Consider the following 18690-nt stretch of genomic DNA (forward strand, 5'->3'; position numbering starts at 1 on the left):
CCCTGACTTAAAATCCAAACCTTAATTCTGACTTTTAAACCCTACTTTGAAACCCCAACCCTGTTTTGAAACCCTGACCGTGGCATGAAACCGTATTTTAAAACCCTAAAATCAAATCCCAACCTTTATTTATAACGCTTAACTTGACCTGCAAACCCTACTTTTATACTTTTATACTCTAAACTCTAATTTAGGCTTGAAACGCTATTTTCGAACCATAACATATTTTGAAGTTCTCCCTTAAAATGTTAAGACTGTCTTAAAACCTTAACTCAAAATGGCTTAGGCTTGAAACCCTTCTTCGAAGCTCTATCTTTAAACTTTAACACAGGCTGCAAAATCCGAACTTGAAACTCTAAACCTGGCTTGAGACCCTTTGAATTTATAACTCTGACTTGAAACCTTATGCAGTGACCAAAACCCAAATTTGAAACCCTAACATAGTCTTAAACCTTGTCCCGAAAACCTCCTTTGAAACCCTAACCCGACCTTACAACCCTCACTTGACCTGCTTTGAAGCCCAAACTAGAAATCGAACCCGTCTTTGAAATCCCAATAACCAAGGCATGAAACCCTACTTTTGAATTCTAACCTTGAAACCCCAACCATGGCTTGAAACTCTAAATCTGGTTTGAAACCCGACTTAAGCCTTAACTAGAAATCCTAACTCTTGTTTGAAACCCTAACCCAGTCATGAAATCCTAATTTGTAAACCTAATTCTGGATTAAAATCCTAACCATGTCTTGAAACCCTACTTTGAAAACGTACTCGCGCATTGTGCTGCATATAGCGAGGTGGCAACACAGGCTGTAAATCAGCTTGATTGTTTGGCCTCACAAAGGCCAGCCTTTCACTCTCACTTCCTGCAGTGCAGCAACGCGGGAAAATTGCCGAATCACAACAACAACAACATGGTCGGCGGGGGGGGGGGGGGGGGGAAAGCTTGCTAACTTGTTACTTTTGTACAACACTGCAGAATGTAAAACGTCAAAAATGATTTTGATTTGAAATCAGTGCGTCGGATACCTGCACGCGACTTTGTGTAAACGGAACGGAGGAGACCACACCGCCGCCGCCGCATTTGATTGACTGGCGGCGAGGCGCCATGGCAACAGAGGAGACACTTTGACGAGAGAGCGCGACATTCCAGCAGGTGGCTGAGGGAGGGAGGGAGAGAGAGAGCGAGAGAGAGGGAGACGGTAAGAAAGAAAGAAGGTTAGAAAGAATGTAAAAAAGAAAGAGAGCAAAAAAAGAAAGAGGAGGATGAAAGTGTGAGGAAAAGCGGGGGAATGAATGAATGAATGAATGAGAGAGTAAAGATAGTGAGAGGGATAGAGAAAAATGAGGCCTGGAGGGAGGAAGGGACTGTGGAGAGAAAGGAAGAGCGTGAAAGAGAGATGCTGTAAGGAAGGAAAGAGGCGGGGGGAGATGGAGCAAAAAAAGAGGGAGAAATAGGAGAGAGCGAATGAATAGAGAGAGAGAGAGAGAGAGAGAGAGAGAGAGAGAGAGAGAGAGAGAGAGAGAGAGAGAGAGAGAGAGAGAGAGAGAGAGAGAGAGAGAGAGAGAGAGAGAGAGAGAGAGAGGAGTCGCCTCCCTCCGCCCCTCCCCTCAGAACCCCCCCCCACAATCCAGTCTCCTCCCTCGGCCCCTCCCCTCAGAACCCCCCACAATCCATCAATGTGGACGCGAAAACCGACCGCGCTGCTGCATGACGGCAACATGTGGTCGAGTGACGGCTGAGGAACGGCGGATGAACCGAGAAGCGGTCTGGGGCTAGTAAATCGGGACGAATAAACCCGGGACTCGTAGAGCACGGGACGAGTAGTACGGGACGAGGGTGCGGGACGAGGGTGCGGTTGATGCAACAACATGGAGGAGGGCTTCGATGTGCCGCGGGCATTGGCGCAGCAGCCCGCCACCATGATGGGCACGTTACACCTGCCCATATACCTCGTGGACCACCTGGTGAGGGCGCCACCGCCACTATGTTTATACGCATGCGTGCCAAAGCCTTGGTCTCGTCCTCGGGAGGAAACGATGGAAAAGTCGTACGATGAGAGTTTCAAAGTACGTACGTTGGATTTATGGAACTTTTTACATTTCAATCTCAGTTCAATTAGGAAAATTGGGGTTTCAAGACAGACTTAGGCTTTCGAGTTACGGTTTCAAACTAGGATTTAGGTTTCAAATTAAGACTTCAAACAAGATTCAGGTTTTGGGTGTCAAGACAGGATTAGGGTTTCAAGTAAAGGTTATAAACCAGAATTTGGGTTTTAAGTTAGGGTTTCAAGCCAAGATTCAAGTTAAGGTTTTCTAGCCTTTGTTAGGGTTTCAATTTGAGTTACAAACCCAGATTTGGTTTTGGGTTTGGATTAGGGTTTCAAGATAACATAAGAGTTTTGAGTTAGGGTTTCAGTTTAGTTAAGGGTACAATTTACGGCGTCGAGGTCGGGTTAAGATAAGGGTTTCAAAGTTTGTATTTGAATTTCAAATCATGGTCTCAAAATAGGATTCGGATTTCGAATAATGGTTTGAAGCCTGGATTCGGGTTTCAAGACATTCCTTTGTTTTTTAAAAAAAGAGTGTCATGCTATTGTTAAGGATTCATAGTTGGGTCTAAAAGTTTCAAGACCTCAAGACGTCTTCAAATGAGAGTTTTCAAGTCTGAGTTAGGGTTTCAAAGTTAATTTAGGGTTAACTTCTTGGGTTAGCCTTACTTTGTGTGCGTGTGTGTGGTTTGTACAAGTCTGGTCTGGTCTTCGCTGCGCTTGTGTGAGCATGTTGTGAAAGGTGAAGACACCCTCGAGTGTTAATTGTCCACTCTTCTATTTCTTAGTGTGTTATTTTTTGTAATCTGATTCAAGAATTGGGGATTTATGTTTCACACGTGTTTGGTAGAATTTGTTTTGAAGTTGTCATTGGGAACGCTCCAAAAATGTCCAAAATCCAAATGTTTTGTAAGCTGGCCCAAAATTCCTTATTGAGTTTTACACCAATACTTAATCGTAATTCTCATTTATGTCGGAGGAAATAGTGACGCTTGCGACAAAGATATTTGCGAGCAGCATTCGTACCGTGAGCCCCGCCTTTCAATCGTCCCGACTTTTAATGTCTTTATTCCCGCTAATGTCCTCGTCGTGCAGCAGCCTGCGCCTTCGTTGACTGACATCTTTTTATTGATTTAAAAAGGAAGTGATACGGTACGACATATTGTGCGAGGGGCCTCAGGGCTGATTGTCATTTTTGCAGACGGGTCAGATTCGGAAGCAGTGCACAATGTAGAATTGAGTTTACTGTATTCATTATAATATCCCTAAAATTAGTCAGCTGATGAATCGGTTATTAGAATGGCCATCGGCCTCAAAACATCTTTTTTTTAAAAAAAAATTATAAATACAATTACCCTCCGTTTTCTTTTGCACTTTGAGATCTTGCGACGTAAAGGACATTATTAATAAAACGTATTATTATTTATTATTATTATCCATATCGTGCTTGTCAATATGGTTTCCATCCATTTGTTTGAAATGTTTTAAGCAAATGTACTGAAAATGCGCAAATCGGACATGCGACTTTTGCACGTTTCCATTTGTTCTTCTTTTGCGAATATTGATGCGGGACTCCACCGCTGTAGGTGGCGCTATACACCATAGAGATGCGATCCACCAGTAATTTTAAAAGAAGAAGACCAGGAAGCGACTGCCCCGTGCGATGACGTTTTCTGAGTATGCTTTTGTAATTCTTGCTAAACCCAACTAACTGTAATTAATGATTCTTCTTGAATTTTGTTTTCTACTATACTTGGAATTATTTCTATAATGTGATGAGAGTTTAAAAAAAGAATAAAAATAAGACAGACTGTCAGAATGCGGAGTCTGGTAAGGAACGACCACCTCAACCCGAGTATAATGTACCAAGAATTTTGAAAAGCGGATGATCTGTTCCGGAGAAATTGAGTTTTATGTGTAATATCGTCAATAGAAAATCTGGTCAAAAAAGACCTTGAATAAAAGTAAAACGGTTTAACTGGCGCGGAAACCCCCTTTTCCGATTGGCTAACATGTTTCAGTTCAAAATATCCACACTATTAAAAAAATTAACACACAAATTAAAATTTCACACAAAGAAATCGGAGTTTAGAGAACAGTTGTCCCGTTTATCGAACCCCGACTTAACTCATTCACTCCCAGCCATTTTCAGTGAAGCAACCCCCTTCGCTCCCAGCTGCTTTACTGGAATTTGACAGATTTTGCAAGGGCCACAGAATATTGTGTTCTATTTCTATAAAAAAAAAAAAACATCGAAGCTACCAAAAGAAAGATTTGAGTCTCTTCTTTCATCAGGAAAAAAAAGTATATTTCTATCTGTTTCCGTTTTGCAGAAACTAGCATTAGAATATAGCTAAATTGCATCATTAAATCAGCTTCTTTCAACATGGCCCTAGCTGACCTCTTATACTCTGCTGCCACCTGCTGGCCGTTTTGTAATAACTACCATTGCTTTAAGCCACCTCTTCAGTTCAAAGGCTGCATCAAAGCCTTCAATATGCTATAGCATATAAAAAACGTATTTATACGTTTTTTTTTGGGTTTGAATGAATTGTTGAGGACAACTTGCTTGTTTTGTTGAGCTAACTAACATTGTTGCCACAAATGTTAGTAATTTATCTTTTCAGGCGTTTCCAACTTAAAATACTGTTTTAGGTAAAAAAAGAACAAATTGTGTGTGTTGTTTTTTTTAAAGTGTAACAATTGTTCGTACAGGCCAAAATTCCGAGACATCAACGGGTCAAAACTACTTTGATGTTTCCAAATATCGACACTCGCCCTAAAACTTAACTCGCGCAAATGGAAGATCATTGGCGAGTAAAGCGGACTCGGTCATGTATGTGCGTGTTTTTTCCCCTCCCTGAATGTATTTGTTATGGAAAATGTTCGAGGCATTTGAAGCGTCCATTCCAAGATTTTCGGGGGGGGGGGGTGCAAATTCCCCAAAGACGGCAGCCTTTTGTCACTTTGCTATTTCTCGTGGTTGTGTACATTTCCATTGTGCGAGGTGGCGGTTATCGTGAATAAGCTGCAAGCAGCGATTGCATGGCAATAATTGTGCGACACCGCTTCGCTGCACGCTCGCATATGCCAAGTGTGAGTGCGCCCTTAGGTGTGTGTGTGTGTAATCAATCTTCTAGTTTTTTTTTTTTTGGGACCTTCCCACACCTTTTTTGTTGGAGCCTCACTTTCATTTCTCCTCACTTTCCGCCGCGCCGTCATTAGCTCGCGGGCTAACAAACTTCACCCGGGCCGGGCTTCTTTCAAGTCTCCACAAGTTAATTTTTTCCCAGTGTTGTTCCTGCGCTTGTTGACACAGCTGGAAAAGCAAACATGCGGCGAGAGCGAGGGCGTCCGCCAGGGGTTTGGCCCCACTTTTAAGGGGGCGCAGCAAGCAGCAAGCAGCAGCAGCAGCGCGTGTCAGCGGGCGTCCTTCGGGGGTTCGGAGATGGGGAGTTGGAGCCGCTGGACCTGCGGACTGTTGGTCCGATCGGAAGGCTGCTGGGAGGCGGGAGACTTTGACGGGACCGCAACACAGGTTGGGCTCGCTTTTGTAAAACGCAGGGAGCACAACAAAGTACAAAAATGAGGGCCGAGGCGTCCATTTTGGAAATTTGTTAGCGGCCAAACAAGTATAAACGTGACTATCATTTTTTTTATGGCTCATTATAGTCCATTAATTAGGAGCATTACACTATAAAGATTAGATCTACTACTAATAATGTCATGAAAAATTGTTGTATTTTTTTTCAAAATTTTACAAAAAATAAAGTCAGATTTTTGGGGGGAAAACAAAAATTTTTTTTTTTACAAAACTAGTCATTTTTACAGAATTCAGTAAATTCAGCAAGCGTAGGGCAATAAATCAAATTAATTCGATACATCGTCATTTTGAAAATGGGTTAAATCGTGAAATCGAGTTTTGTCTTCGGGATTATTAAATGCTGTTGTTCTTATGCTACATTCAAAAGTTTTTGTGAGTTGTAGTTTTGCACAAGTGGCAGAATGCTGAATGGATGGTTTACAAGACATTTTTATAATACTTAATTGTGGCATTTAAGCACAAACTATGAATGTTAAGTTTATGTTAAAACTAATTTAAAATCAGTAAACATTATTGTCTGAAATTTTGCACAGGAAATATTTTTGAATAAATGAAACCTTGAAATAAATGTTTGTTGGGTTTGTTAGATTAAAATCTATTCAAAATCTATTAAAATCGTAATCGTCCTGAATGACCGATTAAAAAAAGCTATTTTATTTTTTGGGCCATATCGCGCTTACCAGCGTAAAATCATTTGAACATTTATAATAAAAAAGACAAACTTTTTTTCTTGAAAAAAATAGACTGTTTTCATAACACTCCAACTTTTTCTCAAAAATAGGCAACTTCTTATCTAGACAAAATCTTATTTGATTCTGTTGAACGGATTCTTTATTTTGTAAAAATAAAATGTTCTCACCAAAATATGGCTTTTTTTCCACTTAAAACCGCAACTTTTTTTCCTCTGTCTAAAAAAAAGGTAACTTAATTCTCGTGTCTTTTTTTTTTTTTGCATGTTTTTTTTCTCTCTTTATTGTACAGATAAAAAACAATACGGTCTAGTTTTGGTGGTTTGTTTACACGACAACGGCATTTTGTGCAGAGCTACATTTTTATTTGTGCCTTGGAGGACAGTCTCTTCTTCTTCATCCACTATTATCCAATTATTTTAATGGTATTGGATGTTCCATTCACTGTTCTATGGTCATCTGCCTTTTTTTATTTTTTTACTACCCCCTAAGTCGTAGGACATTTTTTCTTGTCTTTTTTTTCGTATTCCAGATGTTTTACCCCAACTTTTTTAAGATACATCTGCTCAATCCTGATTCTGAGGGGATTTTTTTTTTTTTAAAGTTATGTAATACTAGACACCCCTGAAAATAAACAAAGAACACATTGGCCCCTTGGGGGCAGTGTCACACAACTATCAGGTGGCGCTCGCGCGCGCTTGTGTGTGTGTGCGTGTTGCGCGCGCGCGTGCTCTTACTTGCTGCCATAGTGAAACCCCAACAACAAAAACACAACCACCGTTTCCCGAGGCACCATATAACGATGCTCCCTTCAGGGACACTCTGGAAACTTGTGCTTTGTGCTATTTTCTGGCATTTTGTGTCAACGCACAAGCGTTGTTGACCCCTTTGTTGCCAAAAAAAAAGAAGCTTATTCATCAAATAGTCACATTGGTTGGTTAATTTGTTGTATATAACTTACAAAATTGTTTGTGTTACAAAAAAGTCTTTCAGAGATGAATTAGTAAACTCATAAATGCCATATTCCATTAAGTTAAACCAAATTATTCCGTAAAAAAACACACACACACACCTTTTTTTTTTTGGACATATTAATGTCTGAAATAGATTTTATTTTTGCATATTACTTCAAAAGTGGCTTATTCACGAAGGTAGTATACAATATTATTAAGTTTATAATGAAGCAGTCAAGTTTGTTGGTCAGTTGGGGGAAAAAAGTGATACACAAATAAAGTACTAAACTAACAGAGGTTTTATTTCATTATTTTTAATGAGATTACATACAATGCATAAATAGTGTAATTTTCTTTCACTTAAGGTACTCGACAGAAATAAAGTGAAATAATTGATGACGCTTGTCTTAAATACCGATAACTTTTGATATCTCCGACAGCCACTGCTGAGCAGTGGGCGTGGTTTAATAATAATAATAATAATATTAACAATCATATGTCTTATTTTCAAATGAACAAATGATAATAAGAATGTATTTTATTCATAGGCGTATTCGTGGGCTCCGTCGGCCAAAGGGGTCGAACCGGCGAGTCAATTCAACTTTTTGTTCAGTTAAACCTAATTATGTTTCATTTCAAGATGCTTTTCCTCTCTTTTGCTGCCATAATCGTTACTGTTTTTTGTTGTTGTGTTTTTTGTTTTTGTATTATCTCTAAAGTAATCATTCATCAATGTGGTATAAACAGGCGGTATTATTTTTTATAAGTCATTTGTTTCCAAATATAAATGCCTAAAAGCTTTTTTTATTTTTGTTATTGTTTCAAAGTGGACATTAAGAAAGTTGGTGCGAACATAGGGCAGTATTTCATCTAAGAAAAAATAACAATTTGACGTGAGTAAAATCAGTTTTACGTATAGTTATTTTTGTTGCCAGGCGACCTCAGCACAAAATAGCATGAAATGCAGATATCTCCGAAGGCCGCGAAGGCAACGCGCTTTGTGTGGGCGTGGTTTAGTAAAGTCCTCCTCTGAGTCACGATTCCCATAAACGCATCATCATCTTCATCAACCACCATCGTCGTCGTCTATCGAAGAAAACGTCCGCTGCTTGTTTGGTCGCCTCCAAAACCGACGCGCACCGCACCGCGAAATGTCGCGTTCTCCGCGGTGACGGCAGAATCTCGCTCGGTCACCGCGGGGCTTCCATGGTCCGCTTCGTAGGCGGCGCCGAGCCGGGCCCGGCCGAGATGTTCGAGTCGTCGTGGCGGGCGCGGGACGTTTGGGACGGGGTGAGGCTGGAAATGTCCGACGGCCGCAGCCCGGTGGTGCTGCACAGCTTCACGCAGCTCGACCCGGATCTGCCTCAACTGGAGGTGAGGCCCAAGGGGGCTGGGGGTGATGGGTGGCGGGTGGTCCGGTCCGGTTGTTGTCTGTAGACGCAGGACACTTAATTAGAAACACGTTCGAACGACGTCTAGAGTACATAATGTCAAACAAGACTGTTGGAAACGGTATCCAAATTATTATTATTATTATTATTATTATTATTATTATTGTTGCTGTTTTATTCGAGGCGTGTGTAGGGGCACTAAAAAGTACAAAGCTTGCAACACAGATTTTGCAAATACATAAAAGAAAAAAAAAATCTGTAATTAAAAAGTCATCGTAGAAAATGCAAAAAACGGATGCAGTAGTACTTTTGATTTAGTAGTAATACCAAGCAAGGCAGCTTAATTTATACAATATATAACATATCAATCAGTTACGATAGTGAAAATGTTATATTTTATTATCAGCACCTTAAGAAGTAGGCGCGCTATACACACAATTCTAAAAACTTTATGTAAACAATTCTAAAAACAAATGTATTATTGTTATGATTATTGTTAATCATACTATTTATTATTATCATTAGTCATAGGCATTTTTCTGGGCATTTGAATGTAAAAGAAAGTATAAAAACAAACACAACAGCAACATAATAAATACAGATTAAAAAAAATAAAACTAATGATAGAATCAAATAAAGGTAGATACGTTTAAAGAATAAGAACTATACTAATAATAGTATTCCGCATAATATACACAATCCGGGTCTGTTATTAAGCCTTTTTTTGGTGTTGGCACAGATGTAGTAATAAGATAAGTTTCAATAATTATTTCATATTTAGCGTCTTAAGAAAATACTGCTTTCGCGTAGTTACTTTTTTAGCATTGTTTTTTTTTAAATATAAAATATAACAGAATATAATTAGCTAGCTAGCGCGACAAAGCAAGTACATCGTTTGACTCAAATAAACGTTTAACTACTTTTAAGTCATTCACGCTGTTGTCACAATTTATTTAGTAAATAGATAGAAATATAGACTAAATATGCCAAAACAAAAATAAAGCTAATATGTTGTCAGCCCACACATTAGCTGCTGCAACCCCAGATGAAAATGTATAGATCAAAAGTACTAGACGTATCGTTGAGGGCTCAAATAGTGAATAAGGTAACACGAGTACTGGTACAAGTTTGAAAAAATGGTATCACACATCTAGCAAAAACAACATCATAAAGATTGGTCTTCTTCCTTCTGTCTGACTTCCTCACCTTCAATAATCACGCCCCCCCCCCCCCCCCCCAACTCACACTGACAAACACACGGAGGATTACGTAAGCGCTAAACTGCTGAAGTGGAGGACTTCCCTCCTCAATGGTCGCCATTCTTTTATTCCCTGGCGTTCTGCTGCTGGACGTCACATGACACCAAGTGGGCGTGGTCACGTTGCTGATGATGATGATGGTGGTGATCACATGACCCACTAGAGATCCACTGACACTAAAACGCTAAACACACTAAAACTAAAAAAAAAAAAAAAATCATCCATTCACCTTCACACAATGAAAATGTAAGTCTCTCCATTCACAGACAAATGCATCGAATGAAAACACACGTCTATAATAATCTCTGGGGAAAAAATGCAAAATATAACCCAGCTATGTATGAGTTATGGACTCAAATAAAAATCTGCGATAGAGTGAACTCATAATAAGTGAACCGCGATTTAGAGAGGGACCACTGTTGTGGTAAAAAAAAAGAAAAGAAAAAAAGTGCTTAATCGCGATTAATTCGTTTAACAAATTGACAGCACTATTTTTTTTTCTTTTTCTCCTATTACAGCAGGAGATTGAAGTGTTTGAAAATATAACTTTCACACATCTGGCTTGCTTATCAGTACCTTTCACTCTTTGCAGTCATGTTTGATTTGCTTTGGGGCTTTTGGAAAATTTTGAAAACGTTAACAGAGATTTTGCAATTAGATTTGGCACCTCCGTTCCCTTAATCCCTTCATTCCACATTGGTGCCTTTCACACATCCAGGGTACGAGGGCACAAGCTCTCTTTTATGGGCAGTGTAAAAGGGGCTTTCACACAGAAATCCATCAAAATGTTCCCACGAGGCTTCTTGTCTTGCCTCTCCCAATTTCATGTTGGTACCTTTCACACATTATTGCATCCCAGGCAAAAAAACTGACTTTGTTTACTGGTGTGAAAGGGGCTTTTGCTACATTTTAGATTGGAAAATGTTCAGACATTACCATAAAATTGGTCCATTACGCATGCCACTGTCATAGCTTGGAAAATTGACGCTTTTCGTCCCTTCTTTCCACACCTGTGCCTTTCACACAGCTGTAACAGCAAAACAAGAAACATTTAAAAATGTAACTTACACACAGCCGCTGTCCTACCTCACCGACTTCCATATCAGTACCATTCACACGTCAAAGTCGTTTTTTTTGAAAGAAAGAAAAAAAGTCAAAATGTACCTTTTCTTTCACAGCGATCGTCATAATTAGTATGTCAGATTTACAAGTCCCCTCATTTCCTTCTTTCCGCCTCTCTGCCTTTCACACACTTCTTTTTAATCTACCGTTTTGTTTCGTTTGCGTTTCCCACCTTAGAGCTCGACGCAGGAGATCGGCGAGGAGGTGGAGGACGACGCCATCTTCACCATCACGCTGCGTAAGGTGCAGCTGCACCACTCGTCCAGCAAGGGGCAGCGTTGGCTGGGCGTGGAGACGGACGCCGCCCTCAGCTTGTACGAGACGTGCAAGGTGCGAACCATCAAGGCGGGCACTCTGGAGAGGCTGGTGGAGTACATGGTCACTGCCTTCAAGGGCAAAGACTCCACCTACGTCACCATCTTCCTCTGCACTTACCGATCCTTCGCCACCACCAAGCAGGTGCTCGACCTGCTGCTCAACAGGTATTGATTGAAACCTTAACGCTCGCTTCGGTCGCTCATTTAAAACCCTAATCCTTGGAAACACCAATTTTAAACTATAATCCTGTCTTGAAACCCTAACACTCACGTCAAAACCCAAACGCGGTTTTAAAATCCTACTTAGAAAACCCTAACTTTGACTTGAAACCCTAAACAAGGTTTGAAGCATGAATTTCAAACCTTATCCCGGAATTCAAACTGTAATTTGAAACCCAACGATTGGCTTTGCAAATCCCCAGAACTCAACCAAGCTAGAAACTCTTAACACTGGCTTAAAACCACATCTAAAACCCAAACTTTTGTTTTAAACCCTAACCCATTCTTGATTCCCTACTTTGAAAATCAAACACTTGAATCCCAATTTGAAATTCTAACTATGACTTCAAAACCTAGCTAGCCCTTGTTTGAAACCCTCATCCAGGCTTGAGACCCTAACACTCACTTGAAATCCTAACCCTTGTTTTAAATCCCAACAAATCCCTATTATCGTTTTCAAACCCTACTTTGAATCTCTAACTCTAGTTTGAAACTGGAAACGCTAACTCTGATTTAAAACCTAAGCCTTGGCTTCAAACTCTTAATTTCAAGCCTTAAGCCTTGTTTAAAAAAGCCCAACATTCACTTGAAACTCAATTTGAAACCCTAACGTTGGCTTCACACCGTTTTGCTAAACCCGAACCTTTTGTTTATAACCCTAACCAATCATTTTGTTGTTGTTTTTGTGTCTTAAAATGTTTTCCCTGTCAGGTACGCCAGACTCCAGAATGTTCCAGCAGCGACGGCGCATCGAGTCTGTCAGGACGACTGCACCGAGCTCAGGAAGTGAGACGGCGCCTTATTTGGTTTACAAATCCCATTCATGAGCCTTTGTAGCTTTTTTTAGCCTATTTGCAGCCCAAGAATGAAAATAGCATGACGTTAGCATGTGTGTCCCCCGTATGTGTTGCGAAGCACGGTGTCGTCCATCTTGGGTGCGTGGCTGGACCAGTACTCTGAGGACTTCTGGACCCCTCCGGGCTACGACTGCCTCCACCAGCTTCTGTCGTACCTCCACCTTCACTTCCCCGGCTCTGACCTGGAGCGTCGTGCCCGCAACCTGCTGGCACACTTCCACAGACGGCAGCAGTGCGAACCCGAAACTGACGGTACAAAAAGCGGGAACGTCAGCTTTTGCGCTTGGGGGGGGGGGGGGGGGGGGGGGATTTGAGGGCGGGGCTGATGTAAGCGTGTCTCGTGACTTGATATTGTTTTTGTTATTGAGTTGAAGGCGTAAATTGAATTGCACACTCGGTTAGGGAAACCCGAACACTGGCTTGAAACCACAAGACTCTATGATTTGAAAATCCCGCCCTTGCCTCAAACATGACTTGTTCGTCTTGCGTTGCCAGCCGAGCACTTGGGCTGCCCGTTCGCCACGCAGGAGGAGAGCGGCTTTGAGGACGAGCTGCCCACCTTCAGCTTCCTGTCGTTCGACCCCATCATGGTGGCCGAGCAGTTCACGCTAATGGACGCGGTGAGCAAAACCATATGATGAAAGACAACATGAAACATCACAATAACTGGAAAGATAACAATAACCGACAATGTAACAATAATTATGTTACGCTATGTTTTAATTGGCTCAAAGCCGAGGGGGGCGGAGTCATGGGTTTGATATTTTTGTTTGATTGGTCCCTGTGCCAAAATAAGCCGGCATGCACTTTTTTTTTTAAAAATGTCACACTCGCAAACGCTTTTGTCTTGCCACGTCACGAAATAATGTAGCGCGTGCGGTCGTGCGCAGGACCTGTTCAAGAAGGTGGTCCCGTACCACTGCCTGGGCGGCATCTGGTCCCAGCGCGACAAGAAGGGCAAAGAGCACCTGGCGCCCACCATCCGCGCCACCGTGGCCCAGTTCAACTCGGTCACCAACTGCGTGATCAGCACCAGCCTCAGCAACGCCGCGCTCAAGCACAACCAGAGGGCCCGCCTCCTGGAGAGGTGGATCGACGTGGCTCGGGTCAGGACGCCGCGCCGGCAAAAAAGTGCCTTTCCAACCACTGGCTTTGAAACCCTAATAGAAGCTTTAAAGCTCGAAAAAACCGAACCCCGGCTTCAAAACCCCTAACTTGAAATTCATTATTGAAACCCTAACCATTATTTAGAACCCCTACTCTTTTTTTAAAACCCCTTCAGACCCGTAGATGGTCCCAGTGGACATGACATATTCGCATGTCTAAACCAATCAAACGCATCATTTGGATGATGTCAACACTGCTGGTTCATGATTGGATCTTAACGACCCAATCACAATCGCGAGTTGATTTGCGTGACGTTCTTGTTAAAAATGTTGCATATAAGCTTGATAAGTTTACAACACGTTACAACCATATTATAACAACTAAAAACATGAGATAACCCCCCCCCCCCCATTTTTTTTTTGGAATGGTATTTTTGGGGAAAAAGGTCAAAATCAGTAAAAAAATAAATAAAACAATTGCCCAGCAGAAACCTTGTTTTTGGGCCCTAATTTGAATCCCTAATCCTTCTTTTGAAACCCTAGTCCAGGTTTACACTCCTAATTTGAAACCCACAACTTGACTTGGAACTCCAACCCTTGTTTAAATCATAAATCTTGTTTAAAACCCTCATTGCCAAACACTAACACAGGTTTGAAACCCTACCTTTGCTTTAAAACCCCATTGCAGACTTGGAATCCTCATTTAAAACCCCTTGTTTGAAAAGATAACCCTTTAACCTTTTTCAAAACTTAAATTTCAAACCTTAACCCTGGCTTAGATCTCTAACCCTTCTTTGAAGCTCCAATTCTTGTTTGAAACCCTAACGTGACACATACTTTGCTTAAGACCTTGGGTTGTAACCCAAATTTGAAACTGTGGTTTAAAACCCCAAAACAGACTTAAAACCCCAACTTATCTCCCTTTCCAAGAACCCGATCTGTTGTTTAAAACCCCACATTTGAAACCCCACCCACATCTTAATAGCCGCTTTCCTTGTTTTGAAACCCTAACTTTGGCTTGGAACCTTTACCCCTTTGTTTAAAAGCCCCTCATTTTAAATTCCAACCCTTGTTTAAAACCCAATTTGAAACCCTAAGACAGGTTTGAAACCTTAACCTCGCTTTAATACGCAGGTTGGATCTCCCAACACTTCTCTCAAGCCCTTCATACCCTAATTGGAAACCCTAACCCTTGTTGGGAGTGTTTTAAGGAGGACGTGTTTTTTTTTTGTTTTGTTTTTTTCTGGCATTTCAGTGCGTAAACAAATGTTTTAACACGTTGCGTGTTGCCTTCAGGAGTGTCGTATCTTGAAGAACTTCTCATCCTTGCGAGCCATCCTCTCCGCCCTGCAGTGCAACGCCGTCCACCGCCTGAAGAGGACCTGGGACGAAGTCTCTCGGTCTGTCCTCAAAACGTCAAATGAAAAAAAAAAAAAAAATGCTTTTTGGTTGGAGTGCGCGCTCTGAAAGAGCTTTTTGCATCCACAGCGAGAGTTTCCGCACCTTCCGCGAGCTTTCCGAGATCTTCTCAGACGACAACAACTACTCGCTCAGCCGGGAGCTGCTGGTGAAGGTGAGACGCTCCGGCGTGCATGAGGGGGGGGGGGGGGGGGGGGATCCCTGTGACGTGAACGTGACGTGACGTACTGGAGGGACCCGTCTGACGGGCGTAGATAAGGGTGTTGGGGGGGGGGGGACATCCTGGGGTGTCGGCCGGCCCTATCGGCTGGCAGCAGCAGGCCACGCCTCCTGATGCGTGTGCCGAATACGTGCCTGTTGCATCACCATGCCGTGTCATGGCGGCAGATTCCGAAGGATTCACACTTTTTTTTCTTCTTTTTTTTTACCGTTCTTACAAATCAGCTGATTTTTTGGGCCCGATTTTCTCTCTGATGTAAAGTTAAAAGGATGAAAATCTTGTCGTGTAATTCATAACTCTATTGTTGTGTTAACGGCCGAAATACTTTTTTTTATTTCATTATATATTTAAAAAATTAATTGGCGGATTAATCAGAATTGTATTCTGTCAAATATCAGAATCAGCCTTATAAAAATTTGAACCCTACTTCATAATGATGAAAATGTTTAATTTGAATCAAATATTGTTCAAAAACACTTTTTTTTTAATGTCCAAATTGGGTTTCCTTGACAATTTGGAAATGCCCCAGCATGCCCTTTTCCATCTTATTATTTTTGGTGAAAATTGCCTTTTCACGTGATTTCTCAAGAATATTCAATATGCAAATGAGCTTTGCTCGGATTGGCTCTCAAACAGCTGTCCTCTGATTGGCTAGCTCCCGATTTGTGGTCGTCATGTCTCTTCATTGCGTTGGCGTCATTGAAATTCAGCCAGCGGGTGACAACATTTTGGACGGCCACGGTTCACTGTGAGGCGGCTCCACCCCCCCCCCCCCCAAGTTCGCCTCTATGATGAGACATGGTGACCTCATGGCGGACTGTCACTTAAAATAGAGAAATTAATTTTAATATAAAACTGTGGGGGGGGGGCGTGTTTTAAAATGTATGGGACCTTAAACATCCAACTGCATGTTTTTCTTAACATGTGACTCAAACATAGCCTGTAAGAGAGATGTCGTCTCAGTATGAACCCGAGGTCGGCACTGTGTCAAAATCAGAGATGAAGAAGAAAATGGCGAGTGCGCTGCAGTATGCCGACTTTGCGGAATGAAACACGTTTGTGTTTCTGTTGCGGCCCGTCAGGAAGGAACGTCCAAGTTCGCTACTTTGGAGATGAATCCCAAGCGAGCTCAGCGGCGACACCAGCAGCAGCGAGACCTGGTCGGTACAGCATAGCGCCACCTAGTGGCACCGCTGCACACTCGCCACGTCCGCTCACTTGCGATTGTGTTCAGGGAGTGATGCAGGGCACCATCCCTTACCTGGGCACCTTCCTGACAGATCTGGTCATGATGGACACGGCCATGAAGGACTACACCGAGGTCAGTGTCGTCCTGTTGCGGCTCGCCATTTGAAAAGCCAATGTTTTGCGCTGCGGACGTGACGGTCTTTAAAACCGACGTTAATGCTGCACTTTTAATGAAATGCCATGATTTATTCGTGCCGTTTATGTTGTCATTTTATTGATCATCATTTGTGAAAGCTTGTTGCTTTTGTGTCTTTTAGGGTGGTCTGATCAACTTTGAGAAGAGACGAAAGGTATGTGCCGTTAGCACGTAGTTTAGCTTAGCTTACTTAGCATGATGCATGTGTAATGTGATTTTCTCTGAACATGATGTTGGTGACGTGTGGATTAAAAAAAATTATTATTTTTTGTGATTATATATCTTTTTTTTATTAATATTACATGGGTTTTAATGTGTTTTTTGTAATAATGGGATTTTTATGTAGTTTTCATTTTTTTCATGCGTTTTTATATGTATTTTTTTGCGTTTTTGTTTGGGGGTTTTTACGTGGCACTGACAATATTTTTTTATGTGATGGTGTTTTATGTCGTTTTCTAGTGTGTTTTTGTAAAGTGGTACTGTTTTTACATGGAATTGGTTTTTTTATCTAATATTTTTTATATGTGTTGACATTTTTTGTGAATTTGAAGTGGTGATGACATTTTTGTGTGTTTTTTAAGTTGATGCTGACATGTTTTTTTAAATGTCATTTACGTGATTTTTTTGTTGTTTTATACTTGTTTTTAAAGTATTTTTTATGTGATTTGTAAGTGTTTTTATATTTTTTTTTTACATGATTTTTTTTGTTTTATACTTAATGTGCTTTGTTTGATTGATGTTATACTGTATGTGTTTTTATGTGATGTTGACGTTTTTTTTTTTATTATTATCTTGTGTTGATGTTTTTTTTACATAACAAAGTGTTGACATGTTTTTGAATGTGTCCCCTCGTCCCCGTTTCCAGGAGTTTGAGGTGATCGCGCAGATCAAGCTGCTGCAGCTGGCGTCCAACAACTACAGCTTCACGCAGGACACGCACTTCCGCGAGTGGTTCGCCTCCACCGAGAAGCTCAGCGAGGCCGACAGGTAACCGCTCGCCATTCGCGGCGTTGCGTTCAAGCGTCCGCCGGAAAGCGGCTGACCTTCCCTCCCCCTTCTTGTCCCGCAAGCTACCAGCTGTCGTGCGACATCGAGCCGCTCTCGGAGTCGGCCAGCAACACGCTGCGAGCCAAGAAGAACGGAGGCATCATGAAGCGGTGGAGCGAGTGAGTTAGCGCTGTTAGCTTAGCATCGGATCGTTTGCAGTTAGGCTTTCATGAATACGGTTTCAAGACGAGGTTAGGGCTTCAAGTTACTGTTTGAAGACACAGTTAAGGTTTAAAATTAAGGTTTTAAGACAGGGTTAGGGTTTCAAGGCAAAATTAATACAACCCATGGATTGGGTTCTAAAGAACGGTTAGGGTTTCAAATTTGTGTTCGAAGCCAGGTGTAGGGTTTCAAATTAAGGTTTCAAGCTTAAATTAGTGGTTCAAAATGAAGGCTGCAAGCCAAGGTTCAAAGCTCCAGTTTAGTTTTCAAAATGAGGGTTTCAGGTCTGGAATTAGGCTTTTAAATAAAGGTTACAAAACAGAATTAGGGTTTAAAACAAGAGTTAAAGTTTCAAATTAGGGTTTGAAGCCAAAATTAAAATCTCAAAATGAGGTTTTAACACAAATCCCAGCCAGGGATTGCTTTTTCTAAAGGTTGGATATAGTTTAAAATTAGTGTTTTAATTTAGGTATAGAGCTTTAAATTACATTTCTAAGACAGGGTTAGGGATTTAAGCAAAAAAATGTGGGTTTTGAATCGGGCTTTGAAGCAAATGGTGGGGTTTTAAATGAAGGTTTCAAGCCAGGGTTGGAAGTTACTGTTAAGTTTTCTTAATTGTTTTTTCGAGTTAAAGTTAGATCTTTAAATTACGGTTTGAAACCACAGCAGGATTTCAAATTAGGATTCGAAGCCAGTTATACAAGTAACGATTCTAATTAGAAATGATGAAGTTTGAGTTAAGGTTTCAAATTAGGGTTTCAAGCTTAAGTTAGTGGTTCAAAATGAGGGTTTCAAGTCTGGGATTAGGCTTTTAAATAAAGGTTACAAAACAGGATTAGGGTTTATAAACAAGAGTTAAAGTTTAAAATTAGGGTTTGTTTGAAGCCAAAAT

The 18690-nt window shown here is 41.2% G+C and overlaps 1 protein-coding gene across 3 annotated transcripts in view; it reads left to right on the forward strand.

The window, feature by feature from the left end:
* The window catches only part of LOC147173232 (ral guanine nucleotide dissociation stimulator-like), a 28974-nt gene that overhangs the window by 2778 nt on the left and 7506 nt on the right, over positions 1-18690 (forward strand). For 2 of the 3 annotated variants that reach the window (XM_086075227.1, XM_086075228.1), the window contains exons 1-13: positions 8352-8669; positions 11245-11549; positions 12315-12389; positions 12519-12712; positions 12956-13080; positions 13351-13566; positions 14863-14966; positions 15055-15139; positions 16288-16365; positions 16440-16526; positions 16711-16743; positions 17455-17576; positions 17660-17755. In XM_086075227.1, the coding sequence (XP_085931353.1) occupies positions 8502-8669; positions 11245-11549; positions 12315-12389; positions 12519-12712; positions 12956-13080; positions 13351-13566; positions 14863-14966; positions 15055-15139; positions 16288-16365; positions 16440-16526; positions 16711-16743; positions 17455-17576; positions 17660-17755 (1688 nt within the window). In that variant the 5' untranslated portion in view covers positions 8352-8501. Of the gene's footprint in view, positions 1-8351; positions 8670-11244; positions 11550-12314; positions 12390-12518; positions 12713-12955; positions 13081-13350; positions 13567-14862; positions 14967-15054; positions 15140-16287; positions 16366-16439; positions 16527-16710; positions 16744-17454; positions 17577-17659; positions 17756-18690 lie in introns of those variants that run through there. The other variant, XM_086075230.1, reaches the window with a different exon arrangement.

Source organism: Leptonotus elevatus, chromosome 5 (assembly GCF_054856555.1).
Source record: "Leptonotus elevatus isolate MCC_2025b chromosome 5, RoL_Lele_1.0, whole genome shotgun sequence".
In the NCBI taxonomy this organism is placed as follows: Eukaryota; Metazoa; Chordata; class Actinopteri; order Syngnathiformes; family Syngnathidae; genus Leptonotus; species Leptonotus elevatus.